General features: G+C 44.8%; 2 protein-coding genes across 21 annotated transcripts in view; one reads left to right on the top strand and one right to left on the bottom strand.

Moving 5' to 3' along the window:
• Window positions 1-333: 333 nt before the first annotated feature.
• Window positions 334-23894, bottom strand: LOC142493122 (protein CEBPZOS-like). Of its 4 annotated transcripts, XR_012800991.1 has the most exons (6): window positions 23655-23890; window positions 19404-19526; window positions 14426-14612; window positions 1795-1839; window positions 589-670; window positions 334-509 (listed from the first exon to the last, which is right to left on the bottom strand). XR_012800991.1 is itself a non-coding variant. In XM_075596654.1 (4 exons), exons 2-4 carry the CDS (start codon window positions 19504-19506, stop codon window positions 427-429), a joined length of 231 nt encoding a protein of 76 aa, XP_075452769.1. In that variant the 5' UTR covers window positions 19507-19526; window positions 23655-23885; the 3' UTR covers window positions 334-426. The 4 variants fall into 4 exon arrangements, 1 of the variants encoding a protein (XP_075452769.1); XR_012800992.1 differs by lacking the exon at window positions 589-670 and having other exon boundaries at window positions 23655-23894; XR_012800990.1 differs by lacking the exon at window positions 14426-14612 and having other exon boundaries at window positions 23655-23802.
• HEATR5B (HEAT repeat containing 5B) overlaps window positions 23747-27905 on the top strand; it is a 77342-nt gene continuing 73183 nt past the window's right edge. For 2 of the 17 annotated variants that reach the window (XM_075596649.1, XM_075596641.1), the window contains exons 1-2: window positions 23747-23892; window positions 24670-24834. In XM_075596649.1, the coding sequence (XP_075452764.1) occupies window positions 24743-24834 (92 nt within the window). In that variant the 5' untranslated portion in view covers window positions 23747-23892; window positions 24670-24742. Of the gene's footprint in view, window positions 23893-24017; window positions 24348-24669; window positions 24835-26338; window positions 26431-27905 lie in introns of those variants that run through there. The other 15 variants (XM_075596634.1, XM_075596638.1, XM_075596637.1 and 12 more) reach the window with 15 other exon arrangements.

Genomic DNA, 27905 nt, shown 5'->3' with positions numbered 1-27905 from the left:
AATGATGAGCATTATGGTTTTAATCGACTGATCTACTAAACTGGATATACACCAAACTGTAATTTCTTGCTCTTAATAGCAATATTACTTGTACATATAAAAGGGGTCTAAGCCACAAAAAAAGAAATTACAAAACTGTAAGCTGAACAGCACTATTGAAGAACTCTTCAGAAAGCCTTGTGGAGCGAGTATATGCAACAGGCAGAACAAAACTATAGCCAACGTGGCAACATCTCTCCATCTTTAATTGTTAAGTGCCTTTGAAATGCTACTAAATAAAATTAGCACTGTTTAAAAGGCAAACCCTTCTCTTTCGCAAATAAATGACAGAAGTGGACAACTCGAGTTTATTCGGCTACGTATCAACACAAAGGCTAAATACTAGCCACATGTTTGTCACACTGTTCATGTGGATGAAGATGGATTTCACTTGACTATTTTGAATAATCCTACATTGCTTGATTTTGTAGATGCAGGAGAAGTTTGTGTAATAACCATCACAAAAAAACCTGCAAAAAAAGACACATTACTGTTACAAACTTTCTAAAATACTTGTTTAACATAAAATCTATGACCAACAAAACTCACTATTTTTTTATTGTAGACCACGTTTCTGCATCAAGTTCCCGTGTGCCATATATTCCAGACCATTCATTGGATTTATAGTACACTATATATATGAACAAAAGGTTTTTTTAGATTAGGTGTTTCATGCCACTCTTTACTTCGGGTGAAAAAAAACTTTTCTAGTGTGATTTAAATATATGAATATTTAAACACATTACTAATATGTTAATGCAGCAATACAGGTATCATAGTTTAAATTTATTATAGGCGAAGAGCTGAACTGTGTTAATTTCAGCTCTGGGGACACCTTACTTCCAGAATTAACTTCGTAGGGTGTGACGGTTATCTCTTTTCAGTTTAAACATCCCAGTCACGCGGGACAATAGAATGCCGCACTGGATGACGTTATCTCTAGAAGCAGGGGGTCCAATGAGCTGAAATGAATACAGTGCAGCTCCGAAAACCCCTGCTTCAATCCCGTAATAAAAAAATAAAGTAAAACCCGTATTGCTGCTTTAATTTAACTTTTATGATACAGGGATCGCAACCACGTGATCACTTCAATAGCAATCAGTTACAACCAGCATTCCGATGACTGAAATAGGAGTGTTTTTCCTTTCCAATCATGAATGCAATCTCCCATTCAAGAACGAGAAAAAAGGTATGACATTCAGGGTCCCTGGAGTGCCGGCCCTTGTGGCTTTCAGGGACCTTCATAAATGTCACTCTAAAAGGTTAAAAATTAAGACAATGCCTGTAGGCCATGCTTAGAAAATCAGCCACCCTCCCCTTTTTCTGTCCAGTAACTCCACATTCAGTAGTGCTATCGTAGTGCATTCAAAAACCTTCAATGCAAACAGAAAATGTGGTACTTCAATACAATCAACGTATTATGGTGAAGCCATCATTTTAAAACAGAAAACATATTTTTTAAATAATAACTCAAGTGATTCTACAGTGACAAGTTGTGTTAAAAAATAAAGTTCTGTTTATTTCAATGTTGACCTACGAGTAATTGGCCTTATATTTTCCACAGTTCATTTCAGGGACTCCCCTTACCACTCTTCTGCTTTTCTATTGCCTACATTTTATCTGACTTTTAGGAAGAAGTGAATTTCGAATCGTTACAGAATTTGAGACTTGACTCACAAACCTACCAATTATAACAGCACAGACTGCAAGGCAGTGCCACCGTGAACTATATAAAAGCAGAAGAAAAAAATGTACCTTCTAAAACAGAGGGAAATCTTCTGTTCATTGTATACCTGAAATCTAGTGAAAGGCAGAAAGATTAGCGATTTATCAGTGGAACACATTACAATCAAATGTACAAAACCCACCTATATTCATATTATATTTATTGTAACAATCACACAATATAGAATACTTGTATAAAAGGTGAGTATTTTAACACAAATTTCTAATCTAAATGTAACCACCCCTTACTTTAGGTCCACATAATGCCTCAATAGTCTAAATGGTACAAGATCTAAACAACTGGGGCTAAAACGGTACCAAAAAGGGACAAACAAATACAAGAAGATGATAGGACAACAGCTATTGTATAATGTTTGACCTGTTTTTAGAGTTGATGGTACTTTACAGTCTTTCACTTATTTGCCACCTATGACATATAGTGTTACAGAGCTTTGTTATTAGAAGTTAAGGCCGGGAGTCATCAAAGCACGATGCGGGATAGTCAAACACGATGATGTAGGGTATCGAGCAAATTACTTTATCGGGAGATACTGTCAGACTGAGAGTGACATTCGTCATTGCATTTTTATGACTCCCGGTCTGTCTCCCACATGCACCAGAAGACTTAGACAGATGGATGCTGGGTGAAATTTAAATACATTTACTGTTTAGCCAGGGTACAACCTAGACTTGAAAAACAGATTAGGAGCAAAGTTAATCCCATTGAGTCACAAATAAGAAAACAAACTGAGCATAAAGGGTCTGATTCCTTAAGCTCCGGATCAGCTGATGGCAGAAACGCTGATTCAAGTCAATTGGAGTTTTCACCCAAAGTGCGACTGGCCTTGGAGTTTTTACAATCAGTCCCAGAGAGTACTGTAACCATGCTGTAAAATGGCTGCAGTCATCTCTCCTGCTGACAATAAGGCCTCGTAAATTATGGGCATGCCAGCAGTAATTATGGAGGTTTGCCCTCACACCCTGGTGAGGTGCCCTATGTATGGATGGGAGTGGTCACATGCTCTGAATCCATAATTAGTGATGTCAGAGTTGTGTCAGCCCCCAGAGGATACATAAGGCACAGCACTGATCAAAAGTTAGGAGTTCAGAAGTAGTTGCTAAGCTGTTGAAGGATTAGGTAATAGTTCTTCCCAGTTCTGGAAGGAGTTAAGAGTGATTCTGTTCTAAGCTGCTGCTTATGAGACTGTGACCAGGGACCTGGCACAGGGTAGATATCCCTGCGGGGATAGGGAATCCCTACATTAGGAGGACTATACCTTTCAAAGGGAAGTACGGTGAACAATGGAGGGCTAAATACACCCATTGTGGAGGGCAGCTGGCCCACCGTATTCAATAAAGATGCTCCTGATTAAAGACACCCTCGTGTGTAAGTGTGGAATCATTGCACAGAGAGGAGCACCACAGAGGAGTTCCTCACCAGGACCATCCACAAGCTCACGATGGGATCCTGATGAGGTGGAGGCGCTGCACTGGATCTAGGTAGGACTCAAGCACACTACCTCAGCTGCCTGTCTGGGTTGGCAATCCCCACACAACATCATGCGGAAGACTCAGGAGTCCTGTTGCCAACAGGTGCACCACCGGACATCACACTGTAATGGGGACTGGTTAGACCACAGGGGCCAATATGGGATTGGGTGGGTCAGGCTAGGTCAGAAAATCCGTAACATTTGGAGGCGCTGCTGAGATGACCTGTCAACAGGACAGGCTTTTGCTAGGCACACTGGGAAACAGGGAGAGTGTCTGCTGCCACTTTGTGCTGTGTTGGGACGGACCTAGGGGTAGTCAGGGGGCTGATGGAGTTGTTAGTTCGCAGGGACGACCTAGGGGCCTGAAAGGAGTTGGGGGTTTGGAGCCGGGCTATAGCTGTCCTAGTCACCTTGCGGCAGTGCTAGTTGGTAGGATACCTAAAGGGATAGCCTGTTAACATGGTCAGGAATCCTGGAGAGGGTCTGCGCTAGGCTAACCAAGATAGGTAGACGCCCCAGTACTGCATGGAAGCCCCAGAGTACTCTAGCCCATTCCAAACCACTTAACGTAGGGAGCACCGACTGGGAGGAAGGAGATACAGCAGACACTGAGAGAGTGAGCCTAGCCTGAGGTAGTGCATACACGAGTCCAGCCTACATTAGGTACACATGGTGGTGCATCAGGGAAATCTTTATTGTGCCGGTGTGGTAGCTGCCCCGCAGAGAGGAGCTCCATGTACAATAATTACGGAAACAATACATCTATGGCGACCGCAAGAGTGGAGGATCCGCGCGGTGCGGATGGTCCAAATAGGCGACCGGAGGCTGATGGGGAGAGCACACCTGGCGTGCGCCCCACTGAAGAGCAAGCTGTTACTGATATGTCTGTCACGAGCCTGCTATGGAGTGGAGTGAGAGCAGTGGCCGCCCCGTTTTGGTCCTGCCTAGGACACCGAGGCGCTACCCTGGAGGACTGTGTTGAGGACATTGCTATAACAGGAGAACACAGTGAGAGTGACTGTCAGTCGGCATACAAACAGATGAACGCTTACCCCATTCATTGACCAGACTGACAGTGCAACCCAAAATGGCGGTTCCCGCTTCCCTGGGAGACCGCGTGGGCCGATTGCAGAGAATTCTGCAAATGCAAAATTTGCAAGGAGTTGGCCAGGAGCGGCGCCAACAGGAGCCCCGCCCTGATGGGGGGTATGGCGCGAAAGCTGCGGCCGCGCCTTCATGGACAGTGACTCACTCAGCCCCAGTGCTGAGTCAACCGATTAGCCTGTGGGACCCTCCCCTAATCTCAACCAGCGGGAGTGGTTTCCAATTATGCCCCGTGGGCCTGAATCCGGCGGAGCAAAGCACTGGTGAGGTGACAGCGCTGCTACCAAAAGAAGTCCCTGCAGCTGGTGTTGTGTGCGGAAAGGAAGGGTATTTTGCACGCAAGGCAGCTGCAAGAAATCGGCTGGGATTGGCGCCAAAGGAAGAACCCCATCCAGTGGGGGATAAGGGTGCGAAAGCTGAGGCCGCGCCCTCTAGGACTGAAAGAGGTGCGGCCTCAATTAAAGGACATCCTATCTCATTGTGGCACCCGCCCATAATCGCTACTACTGGGGGCGGGTTCCAATTGTGTCAGATAAGGGCGGAGCTGAACAAAGGAGTGGCTGACAATCCAACCTCTGTTGGTCACTCACGCGGAACCAGCTTCCAGAACAGACCATTGTTGAAAGTGGCTCCCACCAGGACAATGGCCTGCTCCCCAGACGTGAATACGATGGTGTCCACTCAGCCCTATGCAGTACCAGGGTGGGGTACTGGTGATACGAGTAGCGGGCACTGAGACAGTGGTGGGCCTCTACCTGCAATGCAGACTGCCCGGCGGTACCATGGGTACAGCGGCGCGCTGTCCACAGTGTGGCACGCAGTACCTGTGGCCTATGCCCACCTTTGTACCGATTCAACCTATTGACCCAACGGGGGATACGGCTAGGCTGTCCACCGAGTCCCCCCGTGCACTGTGGACCAAGGGTGCAGATCCCGGAGAATGGGAATCGGAGCCGGTTAATACGGCTGGGTCCGAAGAGAATGGAGCGATCGGTCAGGCGACTGACCGGGAGAAGAGAAGGCGGTCGCCATGATCGGCGACCCCAAGTATCCTTAACGTGGATTCCTCGGACGAGGGACCCAAAGAACTATCCAGTACCCCGGTCTGGCCGGTGGCAGTGTCCTGTGGAGGGAACAGGGCGGCAGTACCACTTACCGGGAGTGACGGCCGGAAGAGCAGAGTGTCCCCCGTGGATAGAAAAGTTGAAAGGCGGAGCCCATCCGTCCCCGGGGTCGGCGGGACCAGCGGTGACGTGAGATCCACGCCCACCCTGCGGACTGGTAAGAATAGTCCTTGTTCTTGCCAGGCTCCGGTGCTGACACTAGCGGAGGAGGGGCCGTGCCAGGCCAGGACGGCGCACGTGGCAGCAGGTTGACTTCCGGATGGCATCCCGCATGGGGTTCCATCCCAAGATGGCGGCACCTTCGTGTCTGGTGATGACGTCGTTTCCGGCGGAGGCAGCGGAGCAACCGGAAAGAGATCGCCAACGCTTCGGCGATCGGGCAGTAGTTCCCGATCGACTAGGAAGACCAAGAGCAAGCGACGGACCGAGAAGGGTGAGGCTCAGCCGGCGGTACCACTGCTCAGTGGTACGGGACAGTCCGATAACGGAGAGCGGGTCGGAACCCCGCGGCTGCCAACCGCCTACCCCTATGCCCAACCCCACGCCCTAGCTAATGACCCTGCCCCAATCACCTTTTCCCGGGAATCCACATCCAGTTTGGGGATATCAGAGGGGTCCTTGGGAGTTGGTGAGGAACGGACTGGGGAAGGACTGAGCAGTTATGCCTCCGAGGGTGGTTCGAGGGGAGGAGGGCAGCTGGGAAAAGCGTCGGAGTCCAGGTGGGTGCCTGAAGTGGCTGATGTGCCGTTGAAGGAGACGCCGAAGCATGAAAGGTGGTCCAGACCCCGTTCAGCGGAGACCTCCGGGATATGCTCTTGGGGGGGTACCGAAGAGGGAGACTCTCTAGAGTCTGGGCCCGAGAGGCCTAGGGAGACCCGTTGGTGGGCTCCCTTATTTGAGGGATATGTGGGGTGGATGGACCGCACGCGGTTTCTGTTAGAAAAGGATGATGTGGTTGACTACTGGTGGGCTAAAGGGGAGTTCACGCCCGCCGAGAGAAGGAAAGAATTACAATTCAGGTGGTTCCTAATAGGCCGGAACGAGATTGAACCAATGGGTCCTGAGATGTTATCAGACCCTGTGGACCCAGATGAGCCCTTGTCCTGGGTATTACCAGGGAGAGCGGGGAACGCCAATTTGACTAGGTGTAGCCGGGCTGAAAGGGCCATTACAGCCAAATACAAGTACTCCCATGGCTTGGAGTATCCATATGTCCCAGAACCCCTCATGCAGGAGATTGAGGATAACAGGGACCAATGGTTAAGGGAGACCATAGAGGAATACATGGTCAATAAGGGGGGTGCCATTACTGGCAGTAAGGCGGAGGAACGAATTGAACACCTAATAAGGGTGTGGAGTATAGGGCGGAGTGTTTACAAACACAAGGTGGTGTACCGGCCTGAGAGGGGTTTGCCGCGTAGTTACAGCGTGACTGTCCTGGACATTTTGGGTCGGGAGGTTAAGAAACCCGATCCCCGGCACTATTATTAGGAGGTACTGGATAGCATTGCGCGAGTTCGTGGCTGCTGGACAGGGCGTGCTTGGCGCGATGTGGTTTGTTTTTCATGAATCTGTATGTTCTAATGATTATGTGTGTGTGATCATTTTACAGTGCTTCCTGGAGAAAGGTACTTCAAATTTAGGTCCCAGCCGGGGAAGGTGGGATTAACCAGGGGGAGAATGTAACCATGCTGTAAAATGGCTGCAGTCATCTCTCCTGCTGACAATAAGGCCAGGTAAGTTATGGGCATGCCAGCAGTAATTATGGAGGTTTGCCCTCACACCCTGGTGAGGTGCCCTATGTATGGATGGGAGTGGTCACATGCTCTGAATCCATAATTAGTGATGTCAGAGTTGTGTCAGCCCCCAGAGGATACATAAGGCACAGCACTGATCAAAAGTTAGGAGTTCAGAAGTAGTTGCTAAGCTGTTGAAGGATTAGGTAATAGTTCTTCCCAGTTCTGGAAGGAGTTAAGAGTGATTCTGTTCTAAGCTGCTGCTTATGAGACTGTGACCAGGGACCTGGCACAGGGTAGATATCCCTGCGGGGATAGGGAATCCCTACATTAGGAGGACTATACCTTTCAAAGGGAAGTACGGTGAACAATGGAGGGCTAAATACACCCATTGTGGAGGGCAGCTGGCCCACCGAATTCAATAAAGATGCTCCTGATTAAAGACACTCTCGTGTGTAAGTGTGGAATCATTGCACAGAGAGGAGCACCACAGAGGAGTTCCTCACCAGGACCATCCACAAGCTCACGCTGGGATCCTGATGAGGTGGAGGCGCTGCACTGGATCTAGGTAGGACTCAAGCACACTACCTCAGCTGCCTGTCTGGGTTGGCAATCCCCACACAACATCATGCGGGAGACTCAGGAGTCCTGTTGCCAACAGGTGCACCACCGGACATCACACTGTAATGGGGACTGGATAGACCACAGGGGCCAATATGGGATTGGGAGGGTCAGGCCAGGTCAGAAAATCCGTTACAGTAAATAGACAGAAGTAGAAAAATAGAAACGGGGAGAGTCCAGAGATCGAAAGGAAAATATTTTCTAGAGCAAGGGGTGCGCAAAATTTTTAAGTAGCATCCTCTGCCTGCTCTTAACTTCCACACCCCCCCCTCTTTGGCATCTCTCTCTGTGACGTTGAGACGTTATCGTCATGGCATTGCGATGTTGCGTTGTCATGTGATGCGTTGGCATTTTGTTGCATTGTCATAGCGACGAGTGTCAAGAGAAGCTGGAGAGAACGGAAGAAGCAATTTAGAGGCCCGGCGCTCTTCCCCAGGCAATCAATTTAAATGTTGTGGAAAAGAGCACGGGGCCTTTGCAAGCGCAGCGCCCCCCCTTTCAACATTTTGTGTCCCCCCCCCCCCCCCGTTTGCACACCTGTTCTACAGATTGGTGAAGCTTAGCAAATGTTGGCCATTTGCAGCTTCCAAAAAAGTTAAAGTTATCAAACTTCACTAAAAAATCCTCAAAAGCAAATATCTTACGTAGAAAGCCACGTGTTAGAAATGTTCCTGAAAATAATCGAATTTGTCAACTTTTCCAATATTTTTATACAAAAATTGAGAAGTGTTGAGTGCAAATCAACAAGTTTCCCTCAAACATTTTGCTGATTTACAAAGTTATTAAAACAAATTACAATAACTTTTATGAAACTACTATATTAAATAAATATATTAATGTAAATACTTTATTACTGAGAACTACTATTAATGGTTAAAATCTACTAGGTCCTTCAAAACCAAGTGATAACCCCTGTAAGAGTTTATGGTGTAGAAGTGTCCTTAAATTTAAAACCTCAATAGCGCTGGCATGTGGCATAAAGCCATGTATGGTTGTCACACAGTTGGTGTGACATTTGAAGAGTCAGTATCCTGAATCCTATATATTGGTGTCTCTATTGGTAGGGTCAGTTAGAAATGAATGTTACTGTCTGTATGATCAGTAAGAGCTGTAATAGGATGTTAAAGCATTCCTAGTAATAATATTTGATCCCAAGAGAGCCACTGTATAATATATTGATATTCTAAACTTGATATATGGCGAGACTGGTAATAGCCAATTTTGTGATACTGTTAGTGATAATTATGTGAACGGTATATATACAAAATAAGTCATGGGCCGTTTTAGAGCCCAGAAATGAAGAAAAAAAAAACCCGTGAAAAAAAACTGTCTCATGGATTGTGTCAGGAAGTAACTGGGACATCTGTGATTGTCCTGGAACAGGATTACACATTTTCTGTGTCTTTGCAGCTCACAGATTTTTGTCTCCTTAGTTCAGCTGCTTGTTAGTTCCCCTGTTCCAGCAGCTAGCTGCATGTGTAAAGATACATTATTGACACTTTCTATCTTTACACTGCCACCAGTTGGTTGCCCTGGCAACCTCCCATTCTCATTACCATGCGTTTGGTTTAGCCTTGTTGTTCCCCTACCCATTTCTGTTTATGGAATGGTCCTTTGACTCTTCCTGCTTGTCACAGGAACATGTGCTTTAGATCTAACTAGCTGGCTTAGTGAGTACATTCTTCCTCCATTACACCCCTGCAAAGGCCATCCTTTTTTACCCCCCCCCCCTTTATACCAAGGCACCATCAGCTATTGAAGCACACGCACTACATTACACCATCTTCAAGTACCTTTTATATTTCTGTTGACTCCTCCAATAAAGTTAAAGAATATAGAAGGACTTTGTGTGCTTTCAAAAGGGGTTGCGTTAAATTACTGGAGTCATTCACATCCTACATGTGATCCTGGTTCCAGAAGAGTGATCGTGTTCAATGTATATACAGATAAAATAGGTGTGTGGATAATTGTCACAACCATCAAATATTTATCATTCTAATTGAATGCTTATCCAAATAGTAAAGATGAGGGTAGGCTGTTACTATTGATAGACGCTGTAGCGTACTGTGTCTCACATGCCTGCCTCTATTTACCGGACAGATTATATTTTGTGTATCGGCTTGAGTAATGGTATACTGAAATCGAGTTAGTGCTCCATTGACAGTATTGGTTTAATATACTGACTGCTAGTGTTTACCTTGTGGGTCCACATCTTTTTATCTAGCTATAGATTGTTAGCCAGAGCTTAGCGTAATAGAACACACTGCCTGTCTAATGCCTTGACTGAGACCTGCGTCTCAGTCACACTTAGTGACGTGAAAAGCAGCACATCACCCGACGCGCTTTTCGTTCCGGGAGGAACTTCTTCATGGGTGGGCTAATGTCATACCAAGTGTCTCATACATGGCTTTATGCCACATGCCAGCGCTATTGAGGTTTTTTTTTTTTTTTTTTTTATAACTTTCATTTTATTAGGTGAGGCAATACAGACATGTTAACACAAACCATTGGCTTACAATGCGTCACCTTGTTTCCATACTTCTCCTCCAATCAACATAGAAAACATGACATGACATACCGGACAAACAAAGGAACCAGGGATAGGGGAGGGGGGGGAGGAAGGGAGTGGGGGGGTGGTGAGCGACACTGGCGGTTTGTGGACTATGCTAATTTAGGTTTTCCTAATTAGGGCCCGGACCGCAGCTCTTTACGTGGCTATATGCCTACTTGCCTTTATTAGTTCGTAATATCCTGTAGTGAATTCTCCCTTTTGACGTCGCTTACCCCAGTACCTAATGTCAAGGATCCATTTCGCCACCGGAGAACGCCTTTGCTGAAAATCATTGCAAAATGTTGGTAAGATCAACCCCCGGGATGTCTGTCTGTGTCAGCCAAGGTGACCAAACTTTTAGAAAATTTGTGCCGGTGTCGTTGACCAGACTTGTCAACTGTTCCATCCGGCAGACGAACCAAATTCGATTTCTGATTTTGGGTATAATTGGAATTTGTGGTTGCTTCCACAGTGCTGCGATCTCGCATCTGGTGGCAGTGGCAAAATGCGCCACTAGTCTATGTGTTGCGTTCGAGAACCCCTTAACCCGCCGGCCTAACAGGAACAGCCACGGGTCCAAGGGGACCTCGATCTCCAGTAGCCGCTGTAGCCACATCTGTACTTCTTCCCAAATCGGGGCCACCTCTGCGCACGACCACAGCATGTGTAGCAAGTCTGCTCTCTCCCCGCACTGTTTGGGGCAGAGCGGGGAGTAGCCTCTGACAAATTTCGAGAGTTTTGTTGGGGTGTGGTACCAACGCATGAGGACCTTATAGGCGTTCTCCTTTAGCGTGGTACAGATAGAGCTCTTCGCTGCTGCCTGTAGGATCCTATCCCAGTCGTCGTCTGCTAGTGTGTCCCCTAAGTCAGCTTCCCATTGCCTCATATAATTAAGTCTAGGTGTGTCAGCCGTCTCCGGACAAATCACTTCCCTGTACATTCGAGAGGTTAGTCCCCGTGTGTCCGTTTGTCTGGCACACAACTGCTCAAAATTTGTTCTCCGTGGCCGAATTGGGGTCTTGGTATAGAAGGCCCTGATCTGTAAGTATCTAAATAATTCAGTATTCGGAATGTTTTTTTCCTCTTTTACATGAGCGAAGGATTTAATTACACCCTTGCTGCCGAGATCATAGAATCGGAGATAGCCTGCTTGGATCCACTTTGTGAACTGAGCGCTGTCTAGGCCAGGAGCGAAATCTGGGTTGCCCCATATGGGGGTCATCAATGACCGCTGTGATGTAAGAGAACATCTGAATTTAGTGGCCCCCCATACTTTCAGGGAATTTTTCATGGCCTGCAGTGGTGTAGACATCCGTATATGACTACTCTTAGGCAGCCATATCAGGTTCTTCAGATCTACCGGGGCGCAGCACTCCCTCTCCAGTGCCACCCATCTCCTAAGGGTCGGGTCTGTGTGCCACTGCAGAATCTGCGTTAATTGAGCTGCTTCGTAGTAAGCAAACAAGCACGGCACGCCCAGCCCCCCTCTTGAGGTTGGCCTCCTCAAGATATCTTGTCTAATTCTGGGTTTTTTTTTATTCCAAATGAATTTTGTTATTGCGGACTGTAAAGAGAGGATCTCTTCTCTTGGCAGGGGAATCGGAAGGGTCTGAAAGAGATATAGCACTCGTGGGAGAAGATTCATTTTTACGCTTTGTATCTTGCCTATCCACGAGATGCTATATTCTGCCCATCTCCGTAGGTCCTCCTTTAGTGTCCTAAACAACTGTGGGTAATTTGCCTTATATAAGATTTTATAATCTTTGGTGAGGTTAACCCCTAAATATTTAATCGTAGAGGGCTGCCATTTAAAATTGAAATTGAGTCCAATTAGTTTTTCGGTTGATTTAGGCAGATTGAGATTGAGAGCTTCTGATTTGGCCTGATTAATTTTAAAACCCGAAATTTGATTGAATCTCCCTAGGATTGAGAACACATTGGGTAGAGAGGTAAGAGGCTGTGATAATGTCAGGATCACATCATCTGCGTACAGGGCAACCTTATGTGATTGCTCTTTAAAAGTTATGCCCTTGACATCCGGGCTGTTCCTAATATGTGCCGCCAAGGGTTCTATACATAGGGCGAACAGCAAGGGGGACAACGGGCAACCCTGCCTCGTGCCACTTTGAATCTGAAAAAGCTCTGAAGGGAAGCCCTGATGCCTCACCCTAGCTGCCGGCCCCTCGTACAGTGCCATAATGGCCTCCAATAAGCCTCCTCCGAAGCCAAACGCCCCCAGCGTCTCTTTCAGGTACGGCCAATCAATCCGATCAAACGCTTTTTCGGCGTCCAGACTGAGCACCATCGAAGGAATATTTTGCTTTTGGGCCAGATCAATAACGTCAATTATTCGTCTGGTGTTGTCTGCCGCCTGTCGACCACTAATGAACCCCACCTGATCTGGATGAATCAGCTTGGGAAGGACGATACCCACTCTATTAGCTATGAGTTTTGAGAAAATTTTAATGTCTGTATTGATTAAAGAGATGGGCCGGTAGCTCTTACAGTCTGCCGGGTCCTTTCCAGCTTTGTAGATCAGTGAAATGGACGCCTGGAGCATCTGCACCGGGAAGGAAGCTCCCTGCAGTACCGAATTAAAAAGTTTCAATAGGTATGGGGCTAGAAGTTTTATGTATTTTTTGTAATAGAGGTTGGAGTAACCATCTGGACCTGGCGCCTTGGCTGGCTTAAGAGACTTTACGACATCTGTCAACTCTTCTAAAGAGAAGTCAACCTGTAGTGCCTCTCTTTCCGCTCTACTCAATTTGGGCAAATTTGCCTCTTTCAGGAATTCTCGGAGATTTTTATTTGTTTTTTGGTTGTGGATAACCTTACCCCCATCGTACAGCGACTCGTAGTAGTGCTTAAATTCCTCTACGATTCGCGTAGGGTTGGAGGTAAGTTCCCCTCCCTGCGTGCGAATTGATTGTATTTGGTAATTTGGTTGTTTATTTCGAAGTTTAGTCGCTAGAAGTGTGTCTGGCTTGTTCGCTTTCTCAAAGAATCGGCGTTTCGTCCAGCTCATTTCTTTTTCAGCGTGAGATGTCAGTTTTAGATTTAGTTGCTTTTTGGTATCTTGGATCTGGGTCAAGATTGCCTCGTTTTTTGAGGTTTTATGTATTGCTGTCAGGGAGGTCAATTTCCCCTTCAGATCCTTAATCTGACTCTCTTGTTCTCTCTTGCGTCTAGCAGCTAGGCACATGAGAGAACCGCGGAGGGTAGCCTTATGGGCCTCCCACAAAGTGGCAGGTGAGGATACACTTCCCTCGTTCTCTTCAAAGTATTCTCTGATTTTGTCTGCAATTTCGAAATCAAATTTAGGTATTTTTAGCAGTAGTTCATTTATTCTCCAGTTCGCTCTCGGTCTATCTCGCAGCTGTAGTCCGCACCGCAGCTCTATAGGTGCATGGTCTGACCACGAAATGTCGTGTATGCCCGTGTGGGAGACCATCGGGACCAGTCTGTTGGATACAAGGAAGTAATCTATCCGGCTATATCGGTCATGGGGGTGGGAGTAAAAAGTAAAGTCCTTGGTCCGTGGATGTTGCTCCCTCCATATGTCTACTAGCTGACAGTCCCGAAGTCCGTGGGAGATTGTTAGTATGTCTCGTTTATTGGACTGGTTAGGGGCCGTACATCTATCTAGTTTAGGGTTTAACGCTCTGTTCAGGTCTCCTGCTAATATGATTTGGCCCTTTGCTTCCCTCTGTAAGCGCCTGAAAAAAAGAGCGAAAAACTCTGTTGCTTGTTCGCACGGGGCGTATAGCGAGACTAATGTGATTGCTTGACCTTGGATGGTACCTATTAGTATAATGTATCTGCCCTCAGGATCTATAATTTTCTTGTCTAGCTCGAACAGTAGGTTCTTTTGGAATACAATGGCCACTCCTCTCTTTTTCGTTGAGGCGGAGGCTAGATATATTGTGGGATACTCCTTATCTATATATTTGGGGTAGCTTTTTTTGGAGAAGTGGGTCTCTTGAAGGAAGAGAATGTCAGCACTGTATCTCTTATAATCTTTAAAGGCTAACTTACGTTTAGCTGGGTGATTCAGTCCCTTTACATTATGGGAAAGGCAACATATCTCTCTACCCATTTGGATCGGTGTCTGATGGCTGCTTTACGGTGGCTGTCAACCTTTGGGTGGGATCCTTCTGCGAAGTCCTCCTCCTTTTCCGGTCTGGTAGGGCTTTGTCGTCCGCTTCATTGATGACCTCAGTCGCTGGGATGGGAGGTGGGGGGGGGGGAGGAGGATAAGACACGAGAGGGTAGGTACAGACATAACATAACAAGAAAAACACTGTTTAAATGTACACATCCAAACAGTATGGGCTCCCCATCAAGACTCCCCAGTCCTGATATAGAGTCCAGCGCCTTCGGGGAGTGTGGCCCCATTCCCTTAGGGCCCCTGCCCTCATTCCCTCCCCATAGGACTTTGACAAGATACTGGGAGACCCTCCATCCCAAATCCTGTCTAAGGCACATGCCTACCTCGGGGTATAGAGCTCCCTCATACCCTCAGGCCTGCGCTCTTTTGCTAACTACCATCTGAAGGTCTATCTAGACAAAAACTTTAACTCCTGTGTAACTGTAAGTAGCTGTAACATTTACTTGCTCATAGACCTGAATTAATATATAGGGTCGTATGTGTTTTTTGAGCTTAACCTAGAACTGTAACTCGAGTTGTGCCTTTTTCTCTTCCTCTGGCATATTTTGCAGCCCCTGAGTGATCTTTTTACTTTTCTCATATTTGTTTCTCAAACTCTCTCTTAGTGCCCTGCTCTCTATATCTCTCTTATGGGCTATGCTGCGGGCGGCATCCCTGAAGAGACTATCTGCTACCTATTAGGGGCCCTCTCCTTCCGCTCTTCCCTGTAGCGTTATTAGTATAGCGCCCGTGTCCCCCTGCCTCTGCGCCGTGTTCAGTGACTCTGCTCGGGACTTATCCGGACTTTGACTCGCGTCATGGATATGAGTCAGTGACTCTGAGGTGTCTTCCTCTGCCTGCAGGGGCTTTCGCGGTGTGTGGTCGTGCTGGGCATCTCTGCCACCTCCAAGATGGCGTGGGTGTTGCTTCAGCTGTTTGGAAACATCCGCTTCCGGTTTCCGGCGGCGGCCATTTTGGATCTTTGAAGAGTTCGAGAAGGATGTGCTATTCGCTGCTCCCGCGTTCCGGCCATTTCCTCGCCTTGCGCTTCACGGTGGGGTGCAAGAAGCTTCATCATGCCAGCCATCTTCTTCTGCCCGCATGGCGGACGCCAAAAAGTGAGTCTTTGAAGATCTTTCACTAGGACTTAGCTCTTTCTTGGGCGGACATAGCGAGACGACTTAGATTCTTTTCCAGGGATTTGTTGCAGGTATTCCGCATGGGGCTGCGATCTCTGTGTGGGTGTAGGACTCTTTCCTGGCAGTTCCCACTTTGGCACCACGTGGTTTTTTTTTTTAACGATAAACTTGAGAAAACTCAGAACAACATGTTTTAGATAACAAACAATTATGTTTTATTACTGGCATCATTTCGTGCGCTTTGGTTTTGGAGTGGATGGTCCGCCGGACCATTCCGGTTCCAGGGCCGTTTCTTCCTCTGCCGCTCCCATCGGGGGGCTGTGTAGGCCAAGTGCTTTCAAAAATCCTGGGCCCTCTCCGATAGTTTTCAGCATAAGGGATTTTCCGTTTTGTGTGACTTGGAGTCCGAACGGAAACAGCCAGCGATAACGTATGTTTGAATCTCGGAGCACTTTGGTTACCGGGAACAGGGTGCGACGCCTCGCTAAGGTAAGGGGAGACAGATCTTGAAAGATTTGTAATTTATTGGCCTCGAACTCCACTACTGGCATTCCTCTTGTTAACCGTAGTATTGCTTCTCGGGTGGAATAGTAGTGCAGTCTGAGAATTATATCTCTCGGCTGCTCGTTCTGTGTCGGACGTGATCGTAGGGCCCGGTGGCAACGGTCCATTAGAAGTTTTTCTTTTGGGCTGTCCGGCATGATGGACTCCAGCCATCTTTCAGTAAAGGCCTCGCAGTCTCCGATCTCTTCTGAAACTCCGCGGATCCTAATGTTATTCCTCCGATCGCGATTTTCCGCGTCTTCTTGTCTTTCTTTAAGGTCGTCTATCTGTACTTGTAGGTCGGCCATTTTTTTATCCGTTTTTCTCCCTGCTTTAATTGTAAGATCCACCTTAGTTTCTAGGTCGTCTGTGCGCGTCCCCAGTTTTGTATGTTCACGTTTGAGCTCTTTAATGTCAGCTTGAAGCAGTTTTTTCAGATCCATATATAATCGCTCGAAGTCACAGCGTCTGACTGGGAGTTGGGATTGACTATTTATATCCTCATCATCTCCTTCCATTTCAGTGTCTGTGTCGGCCATTTCTCTGGCCGGGGCACTTTCTGCTGCTCCACCAAAATATGTCCTGACATCTGCCAGCTTTTGTTTTTTTTGCCCTCCCGATTTCTTTGGCGCCATCCTGGTATGTTGATAGTGCTCCGGTTAGAAGTTTGAAACCCCGAATTTATTTTTTAGGTAGTGTTAATCGTTATTTTGTGATCGCGCGGGACGGAGCTAGTATTTTATGCTACCATACTCCGTTCCTTCGCGCATGCGCCTCGCTATTGAGGTTTTAAATGTAAGGACGCTTCTACACCATAAACCCTAACAGGGGTTATCACTTGGTTTTGAAGGACCTAGTAGGTTTTAACCATTAATAAAGTATTATTAACATTAATATATTATTTAATCTAGAAGAGGTTGGGTGAGTCATTTATGGATTCTTCTTTCCTTGTATATGCCTCATGTTTATTCCCTGACAGCACCCCTCTAGAACATATTAACACTGTATTAGCTGAACTGGGGCTCATCCTCTTTATCTCTCACCTTATTACATATTGAGTGAATCATCCCTTGTTTTGGATCTATCAAACCATGTGGAAACCAGAGTAAAACAATATTTTTTTAAGATAATTGAACAAGCTGTCTAAACAAAACTAACTATCACCATATCACTTCAACGTACAGAGTTTAAAGGAACAGTCCCTGCAGAGTCAAAAAAAGAACGAAGGACAGTGGCATGTTAGTAGGTTAAATGGAGATGAACAATCTAAAAAAAAATATTTCACAAATCTTTTTTTAACCGTATTTTCCATGGTAGGCCTTAACCAAATCTGTTGGTCTTTACATTGTTTATCTTATTCTTCTCAAAATTAGAGGTAAATTTGTGTATTTGTTTTGTCCATTGTTTGTGAAATAGGTATAACCAGACAAAAATAGTTATGGTGGGTAAACAAAATTGACAAAAACCCTCCACCGTACATACAGTAAATAAAAATGCCATGTGGTGAAATTGCATAGCTCAGAGAGGTCTGCAACCCTGTCTTTCACCATTATCGCTTAACAGTGCTTCCACTGTAGCCAGGTACTCTGGGTAATGACATGCAAATGAGCAGTGTCCTTCTTTACTTCTTATCCATTGTAACATGGACCTAAAAGCTTATGCCTGCTGTATTACACAGCTTTCCAGCACAGCCTGGGCAAAGTGCATAGCCAGTAAACCTACTCACAGGCAACATCTATTTCGACCTTTTGGGTATAAGAATAGGTATAAAACTGTAAGGGTGTGTTAGGTACTTTATGTGTGCGCGCGGAGGGAGTGCGGCAGGTTCCGCGACGGCACGATAGTACAGGGTGCCGCCATGTTATTGCGCAATGTTGCAGAGGGCACTAACAAAGTGGAGGTCGCGCATGCGCGATGGAAGCGCGCGAACGCCAGGCCAATAAGGGAAAGGCTCTATTAATGGACTACAACTTCCAGGAGTTCTGGATCAGTCACCTGACGCTAGGAGCCAATGAGAAAGCTGGGATTAGAAGGAAGAGGGAGACCACGCTAGGGAGGAGAGGAGGACAGAGCCGGAGGAGGTAGTGTGAGTGCAGGGGGTCAGTGACCCGCCTGCATAGGTCAGCTATTCCCCTCAGGCCCATAGGAGAATTCCCTGAGTCACCGTAGGCTGCGGTACTGCAGGGACGCTCGATAGCGGAAGGAATTGTCACTTTAGTTAGGGACAACGCACCGAGTTGTGGCCGGTCGCCGTCATCTGGGATCAGACGGCGGGACAGACACCGCGACATCGGGAGGACAAGGAGCGGAGGCACGGATCCTTTGTGAAGAAGGAACGGTCACCGCCGTGACCGGAAGGTACATTGTAATGGAAAGTGCACCAACACCGCTCATCAGGCGCTGATCCCGCCTTAGGAATACCTCTGTAGTGACACTAGCAAGTGGCTAGCGGACTGAGCATACTACCTAATACTTTACAAGGACAACCTCTATAAGAGCGTGGCGGAGCCACTGTTATACCGGACAAATTCCCTAGAGGTGTGGCTGAGCCACTATAGTATAAGGACTCTAACGTTATAATATATGTGCAAGTTATGTGTGATGTTATATAGAGAATAAGATAAGACTGCCTATGCATAGTAAAACTTGGTTGCACGCACTGTATGGTATGTTTCTTGCCCAGGGCAATCTTACATAACGGGGATCCTGGGCAAGTGGAGGCGCAGCGCTAGAACCGTTACCCCAGGCTCCCAGCTAGCGGAGGCTCAGATCTCCTGGAGCCGCAGGTTGTGTACAGTACCAGTAGTCCCTTAGGAAGGCGTCAGAAAAAGGGCTACAAAACCATCATTGATTAAACAGATAAGTAGCTACCTGTATGCATGAATTCAATGGGCCTGGAGAAAAGTAAAACGTGCTTTTTTTTAACAGGATACTTACTTTAAGATTAGTTTAATTTTTCTAAGTTAGTGGAATATACTCATGTTTTTTTACCTGCCACGTGGGACTGCCCCTTTAAATCAAGATAAATACCCAAAGATGAAAATTCACATTTTGATATTATTTCGCATTAAAAAAAAAATAGATATGTATGTTGCAGGTGCTATTCTGTGTACGAGACTGCATACAGTTGTCTTTACTTGCAGGTACTTTGTGTTGTGTAACTTTGAGTGCACCTCAGTACTACCTTGGCTCACGTTCAATTTATGAAACAGAGCGTATGACCCAACCACGCCGGCCACTTCCAGCAATATAATGCCTTTCAAGATCTTCTTGGCGACGGGTTCCATGCTGACGACCAACCTGGAATCTGATAACAGGGGGGGGGGGGGGGGGGTGTTGTGCTTAAACTGTAGTTTGATTTACTTAAAAATGTATATTATGAATAAAGTACAACCTTTTAAGAAAAAACATACTGTACACTAAATTATCGATGTATGCATAAAATACAATTACGATACACCTTTGGCACATTCTGTGAAAGCGATTTTAAAACGTAACTTAATAGTGGTCTTAAGGTTTATTTTAAAGCGGTAGTCCATCTACATTTTCACGACACCACTCATCATTATTCAAAAAACTTACATCTGCTGCAGTCTACTAACCCCCGGTACGTTTATTCTAAATAGAAATAAAAACTGGACAGACGGGAAGGGGCACAGGTTGATTTATCTTGAAATGTAGGTTTCTAACCACTAATCTACATTGTAATACCCTAAAAACAGGGACTTAACATGTTATATTAGTATATTCTACCATCATATATTGCTTTCTAAGAAGTTATCTTGACATCACTGATTTGGCTTCTTATATACTCCTGTGCTGCATTTGCACCATGTGAGTAAATGATTAATATGCACACTAATTATTCTGCAGTTATGTAATACTCTACAACAGCAGAAGATGGACACAATATAATTAAAATAAGTGCTGAAACTTTTAACTTTCCTTAGAACCGGATAACACCCTAATTCCTTATATAGCAAATGCATTCTAGTTTTTTTCCCGTTTCCAAGTTTGTTGTACAGTAGATTGTTGTCATGCTATCATCTGATCATGGGAATGTTTATCAAGATTAATCCATTTTCTTCAGCCATTACAACTCCCCAAACCACTCACTAAAGGTGCCAGCAAAGTGAAAACAGAGTAAAAATGATAGACATTTTTGCAGGACTTAATTTGAGTCATGCTTCATTTTGCAAGTCTTCATACATACTGCATCACCCATTGTGTTCTAGTACCCATTACTAAAATGAATAAAACAAGGAATTTGGAAAACTACATTTAATAGCACAGCACTATTTTGATGCAAACATCAGACACTTGATTTTAACATATTTTTGCATTGTGTACATTAATTGGCTGTTCACAAATCCCAATTGCAGACCAATGGGCTAGATTAAATCTTTGCTCTCAATGTAGTCGTATACCTGGATATTTTTGGTAAAAAGCCCTTTTTTAAAGTAGAAAGAAATTCAACCCTTTTATGTATACTTGGCCAAGCCTCGTATGGTGCAAAATGTATTATAACTGATATATGTAGATTTATAACACAAACTATGCAATATTCTGTAAAAGTCAAAATACAGTAGACACTTTAAATCTCTGCAGACTTCACAATCTAATTTTGATTCCTTGAAGCAAAGGGGGGGTGGAGGAGGGGAGACCTCAGCCTGAGGAATATTTCTCTAGCCGCTGATGCGAGGTACCGTACCCAAGTCTATAGCACTTCATAGCTCAAGATGCGATAGCCCACATCAGCACTTTGTGAATCCTGGCATTAATGTTAAACTGTTATATCCCACTCTTGTCCCATCGCCTCAGTAATTACATATGGAGGTAACACACTGGAATTACCGAAAACAAAAAGTGAGATGTAAGGGTCACTCAGATAACTCACACATTGAAAATTTGAGAGGATGTGTATATAAACCAATCACTTCATGCAACAAAAATCTCAATTACATTCATATTTTGTGAATGTTTGGTGTCTAAAAGAAAGAAATCCTAAATAATTTTTTTTAAATCAAAAATAGATAAAATGAGCAACATTATTTTTAAACTATTGTCAATTGGAGGAGCGGCTAAGTGAGTAAAGACACTGACTGGCACGGAGTTTGAAGCAGGGGAACCTGTTCCTTGTCCCCCTGATGAAGTGTGACACGAAACGCATAGGATAGCCATTGCATGCTGGGTAATTACGTGACAACGCTATACGCCTAGCACTGCCTACATGAGTTTAGGGATCACTACACGTGGACGCCAGTTTAGAACTTCCCCTAACCACACGCCAACTGCGATCCGGAGGGGGATATTGCCTGGACTACGGACCTTCCGTTTGAGTGATATACCCATTCTGTGTACTTGGATCCATATGATTCCACTTTTATCGTAAGTTGTGTACTTGTTATTTTAATATGAATTTATAAATGTACTTATGCACTTTCAGTGATTCTTTTCCTTCTTCTCTGCGCCCCCATTCTTTTTGTTATGTGTGTGAGTCCTCTCAAGCCTCGCTGATCACGGGAGACGGGGAGCAGCATTGAAGAGGGATCTCCAAGGAGACATTTGACAGCCAGCGCGCACTAAAACTCTTTACTCGTGTCGGCTCCTTGTGACCTTGGGCAAGTCACCTTATCTCCCCTGTGCCTCAAGCACCAAAAACATAAGATTGTAAACTCCATGGGACAGGGACCTGTGCCTGCAAAATGTCTCTGTAAAGCGCTACGTAAAACTAGCAGCGCTATACAAGAACATATTATTAATTGGACTTATTCCCAAACTGCACTTAAAAAGTTATTTCTTAATACTAAGGCCCAGTCAACAACAAATTTGCTTTGAACAGAAAAAAAACCCTTTATAGTAGTAACGATTTCCCCACTCTGTGCTCATAAAACTGATTGTCACTGATCAGTTCATTATTGGCATACCATATTAATTTTCTGCTGAAGGGCCAAGTACTTAATCCCTCAACCGTCACTGTAGAGTTGGGCATTATACTGATATGATAGTAATATTGCAATAATAAAAAAATGACGATGTCGATATGTACATTTTTTATTACTGCTGTATCAGTCAGCCATAGTAATTGTTGACATTTTAAGGTAAGCTAGTAATATGCAGTTTCAGACGAGGCATCTTCAAAGAAGGCAGAGCCGCCAAGTAAACCAGGATCTTTGGACCCCTATATTTCACCCAACCCTCAAATACAGTGATACACCCCTGGAGGATCGCTTTGCCCAGTGTTTGCGCTCTGCCTCTTAATCACTTCCCCACCCATTTCTGATGTTCAAGGACAGGGGGAAGTGTGACTTATTTTAAAATGAAATTGATAAAAAAAAAAACATTTAATCTGTAATAAATGTTAAGAGCCAATGCCTTCTACATTTCCCCTTTTATACATTATAGATCCCCCCCCCCAATAATTAAGAGTTGATATATTTTTCTATTGTACATATATGGATCATATTTGTTTTTATACTAATTATTGTAGTTTTTTATATTTCCAAACCCTAGGTCACTGGATGTGCCTTATTTATTTTAGATAATAAAACATCATATAAGGTAGTTATGGCGTGGTACTTATATTTTGTCTGGGAGAATCTTTAATACAGAAATGCCTCCCTTAGACTTGTCTCTATGTGGTAGCCTAATGAAGAGCTCCTAGACAACTACTTAGTTTGATGATAGTCATGTACATAATCCACCAGTACTGTTTATACTCCATATACCTCTGCCATCTGTTAAAAATATCCCTTAATTCAAAGCATGGGTTGATCCTTCTCTTAAGAAAAGCCTCTCTATTTTTGTCAAGGTCAGTGGTGTTTTTGTAGGGGAATAAGTTGCCAGAAACCCGAGGGGAAAAAAATGAACAGATCTAAGCCTACAGTAACTAAATTAGCTTTAATATAGAAATATCTGAGGCTCATTTGTATTTCTTTCATCCCTTCCAAATAATTGTACAAATCACTGTAGTTTCTGGTTAGCTGCTTACATAAGGTGATGGCGCTCACTTCCCTTTAAAACCCAGCCCTGTTATCAAGGTCAACTTAAAATACAGAATGCCACCATGCTGCAGGTTACAGAAACACTTTCAGCCGGTGCATGGGCCTTGCTGGGTTACTAGAGATAGCACAGTATCTGCTGCGCACGTGCCGAGAATTGCTATACACTGCGGTTATGTTTCCCTCGTGGGAGGGCTGCTTTTTATAGACTGCCTTAATAAAGCAAACCCGTTGCCATCAGGTCAATGTCACCCCCTCCACTTATCTCCTACAGATAAACACGTGTCCTTATAATGATGCGTAAACCCTGCCAGCATGTGTCGTATAACACACTCCTGCTCTCCCCAACACAACAACTGCAGCAGCGTCACACTGCGCGGGGCTTTATATAACCTCACCCCGCCCCCTCCTTCCACGTGACCCCGTGTTCTTACCACGCGGAGACGACGGCAGCAGTTATAGTCAAGTATGTCAGCGAGGTGACGTCTGCAACATACGATATCTGACGCGTGACCGCACCGAACGTGCCCTCGCTGCTACTGGCAAAACAACTCTCTCGCCATCATTGTTACTGGCAAAACAATTCTCCCGCCATCACTGTTACTGGCAAAACAACTCTCCCGTCATCACTGTTTCTGGCAAAATAAGACGTTGCCCGACGCGCCTCAAGAAGTGAGTTGACATGAAAGCTCCATATGCTGAGATAACCGTGTATTCGTGTCTATAGTACAGATTGTGTTTAAAACGATACACTGTAAATACATATTTATTGGTGTTAAAAATCTCAGTGTCAGTGGTGCAAACTACTGTATTGTCACATCTAGTGTGGGGTTTTATATTATTGATTTGTTGCCGGGGAGCGAGGCTGTCAGGGGCACAGTTGACCGTATCCAAGATGGCTACCTCAAACGTGATTGTGTCAACGCGCGGCCGAGGACCAGCAGCCGGTTTTGCTTGTCGCGCTCATGACGCGTTTTTGCTTGTCGCGCTCACGACGTGTGGTGAAGGGAGAGAAGAAGCTTCCTGGAAGAGGAATCCGCAGAGGCATCTGACAGCAGGTGTATAACCAGAGAGGGCTAATGTGAGATGGATGTATCCACCCATCCTGGGGAAGGGGAATAAGGGATGTGTGTATATATCCTGGGGAGTGATAAAAAAAAAAGTGGATGCATATATCCTTGGGAGGGGAAATAAGAGGGGTATATATCCTGAGGTTTGGGAGATAAGGGGCTGTATATCCTGGGGAGGGATAATAATGGGGGAGAGTGTAACCTGGAAGGGTAATAAAGGAGGGTGCATAATCTGGTGAGGATTTAGAGAGATGCAAATACCCAGGGGAGTGGTAGTAGGGGCTCTTATATCCATTACAAATCATTAGCGGGTGTCTGACCAGGAGAGAGCAGTAAGACATTGTGTGTAAATAGGTGCTAACTTGTTTGTCTTCCTCAGGCATCAGGGATCTGAGGTGGACAAAGCATCAGAGCAGGAATGGAGCTGGCTCACAGCTTGCTGCTGAAGGAAGATGCCTTGGTGCAGATCACAGAGGCTAAGAAGTCTGTCTTCATCTTTGAATGGTTGCGGTTCCTGGACAAAGTACTTACCGCTGCAAACAGGGTAGGTTTCTTGATTACCATTTTATAAACTGTCACCCATTCTGTCAATGCATGTAATTAATACACCAAGAAGTCTGTGTTCAGCATTCATTACATGTTTTATGTGGAAATCAGTTGTATTTCCTTTGAATAATTACATAACTAGTATTCTATCTAAAAAGTGCTTAAAGGGCAATCCCAGATAAGGACAAAGAGAGATAACGGGTTAAATGTAACACAAGTACAGTATGTGTATATTTGTTGCTGGACATACTGTATTTCCATGGTAACCAAATGCTCTGGTGTGTTTTAGGGATAAGACCCATTGTGAGCTCTATCTACAAGCAAATTGCTGACCCACTCTTTATTTTATTTTTTTTGCATGTAAACTGTAACGAAGGCAAAAAAAGTAAGAAACTTCCAAAAACATTTGAATGGCAGTTACAGCCAGAAAGAGAGTGATACTCTGTATCGCGCTTTGATGAAACCAAAAATAATATGCACAGTCAAATGAAACACATTACAGAAAAGTCCTATAGCAAAAAGCCATGAGGTAGAATGTCAGTGTCGGCTACTTTTTCGTTATGGAAGTTTTCTTGTTTATATTGCTATCCTAGTGACTTCATTACAGCTATTGTATTGAGGATTAGGTTCTGCAAGAAAAATAGCACCACTATTGTATTGTATGTCTTTATTTATATAGCGCCATTAATGTACATAGCGCTATTGGGAATATATATGTCGCTGTGCAACGCAGCTGTTCTATTTAAGAACTAATTATGCTATCGTTATTAGCCAAACAGATAAAGGTGGGTGACAGTAGCACCAGTGTTGATCAAAAGAATGATCAGAAAGAATCCCCATATATATAGCACTCAATTGTCATATATTATTTAGAGTGGACACAAATGGTCCTGCTGTAAATTACAACAATAGACTTGTTGTAATTTACAGCAGGACCATTTGTGTCCACTCTAAATAATATATATGACAATTGAGTGCTATATATAATGGGATTCGTTCTGATCATTCTTTTGATCAACACTGGTACTACTGTATAAATACCCTTGTAGCACCTGTCATTCACTCCTGTGCATATATTAATAATGGTGACTGCGGTCTCATTGACGTATCAAAGGTGGGTGACAATAATAACTTTATTTCATATAGCCCTTTTCTTCTAAACACAAAGCACTTCACAATTACAGTATAGTGCACAGTATGCAGCATTGTATATAGCCCTGAAGAGCTTTTCAATTTGTTTTTAGTTTGAGGCACAGCAAGATAAAGTGATTTGTGCAAGGTCACGAAGAACTGACACCGGGATTTGAACCCCTGCTCAGTTTCCATTTTCAAACTGTGTCGTTATCAAAGTCAGTGTCTTTACTCACTGAGCCACTGTATCAAGCCATTACGTAGGACCTGGTGATAATAGAAAGATGCACATTATTCATAGGAACCTCAGTCATGTTTTTCATTGAGTCATCATGATTAATAATTTGTTTCACTTTTTTGCTGCCCTGTAGGACGGCTCCTTGAATGCCTCAGCCCTGGTCTCTGCAGCTTTGGACTTGCCCTAGCAACTCCTGAGCCAAGTAGTGTTCCTCAAATATTTTTTGTAAGCACTTTTTACATGGTAGATTTGTGGCTGCAAGGCTCAACAATGATCCTATCCTTGTGTTTTATTTACTTCTGGAAAATTATATTTAATTGGAAAGTAAGAGTATTTAAAAAAATGAGGTGGTAATTATTTAGGTCAACAGGTCAGTTTTTTTTTTATTTATAAAAATGTTTTACCAGGTAGTAACCTCGTTTTCAGGTTTGTCCTTGGCATAGAGTTATTACAATATATGGTTACATTACAAGAACAGAAGTTATACATTTCATGGACCGAGTTGGAAAATTGGGTAGAGGGGATAAAAGGGCGGTTGAGTTTCAGATTGAAATAAGAACCTTTAACATCAGCAAACAGCTCACACCCTTTGACTGTCCAACGGCTGCGCCAAAGTCTGTCAGCCTTTGGGGCGACACAGATGTACACAGAAATGGTTCAGATTGAATGCAGCTGTGAATTCAAAGGCCTTTGCCCTCTTGGCTCAATTAACATTCCATTGGGTAGAGTTGATGTTCCACATAGTACAAGCAAATGTTAATCCTTGGCACGCTGGTTCTGTGCAGATGGGAGCAGGTCTGGGAGAACCCCATCAGGCGCCCGCTTTTGGGGCGGCGCTGATGTACACAGAAAAAGTTGCAAAGAAGTAATATGTATTGCCTGCACAGAAACACTGGTCTGTGAAGTTTTGAGCACCATAGTGTAACGGTGAAGGGGTTAACCAAGCTCACTAATAAAGGTTCAGCCCACTTGCTTACCCCTGATCCGTGAGTTGAGGTCCTAGAGTGTCAGCTCTTGGACCCAGATGTCCTAAATGCATTACTGTGACTGGGTGCAAATTATGCGACAATAAAGAATCATGTGTGTTTTGCCTTTCCTGGGATGCTGGGATCGGGAGGTTTCTAGGCTGTAAGTTTCAGAGCTGGTTTGTCAGAGAAATTCTTCACAGAATGTGGCTATGTATCGGGGTTCCAGAGTTATGGGATACCCCAGGAATTGGATCCGGGAATCGAGTGAGATTCTCGGATACAGCCAAGCACATTGCTCCGGGCAAACCCTGACTCTGAAAACGCTATTGTAACTCACCGCCAGGATTCCTGCTGCAGCATCTTCCAGACAAGGTAAACGGGCATGAAGGGGCTAATGTATACCTACGGTCACCCATGGGGTCCCTAGTAGACAGAGGGGTCCCTAGTATAAAGAGTGGTACCCAGATACATGCCCAGGTACCCTGCACCTAGTATTGCGGTTCAGGGGGCACTCCAGGTAAGTGATAAAGCTGAGAGTGGTTCGTGTGTGTAAAAGTTTTACAAGTTATTTTTCTAAAGTGTGCCAAGTATGAGGCTAGTGAGGGTAGGTGCTATATACACTCACTCCATCCCTGACACCAGAACAGAGACTTATATATTTTACCACACATAAGACACAGTATATTTTATTAAAGGATTATATTTAATAGGTATATGTACTGGTAACCTGTA

The sequence above is a fragment of the Ascaphus truei genome, chromosome 4 (genome assembly GCF_040206685.1).
Source record: "Ascaphus truei isolate aAscTru1 chromosome 4, aAscTru1.hap1, whole genome shotgun sequence".
NCBI lineage: Eukaryota > Metazoa > Chordata > Amphibia > Anura > Ascaphidae > Ascaphus > Ascaphus truei.
This window is presented reverse-complemented; position numbering and strand designations above follow the sequence as displayed.

Bases quoted from the DNA above. Each gene is read 5' to 3' on its own strand.
- LOC142493122 (XM_075596654.1), bottom strand. From the start codon at position 19,506: ATGGAACCCGTCGCCAAGAAGATCTTGAAAGGCATTATATTGCTGGAA. The intron at 1,840-19,403 runs GTAGTACTGAGG...GCCTTTCACTAG, and splicing joins TAAATTGAACGTGAGCCAAG to ATTTCAGGTATACAATGAAC. The intron at 510-1,794 runs GTACATTTTTTT...CTTTTTTTGCAG, and splicing joins ATTTCCCTCTGTTTTAGAAG to GTTTTTTTGTGATGGTTATT.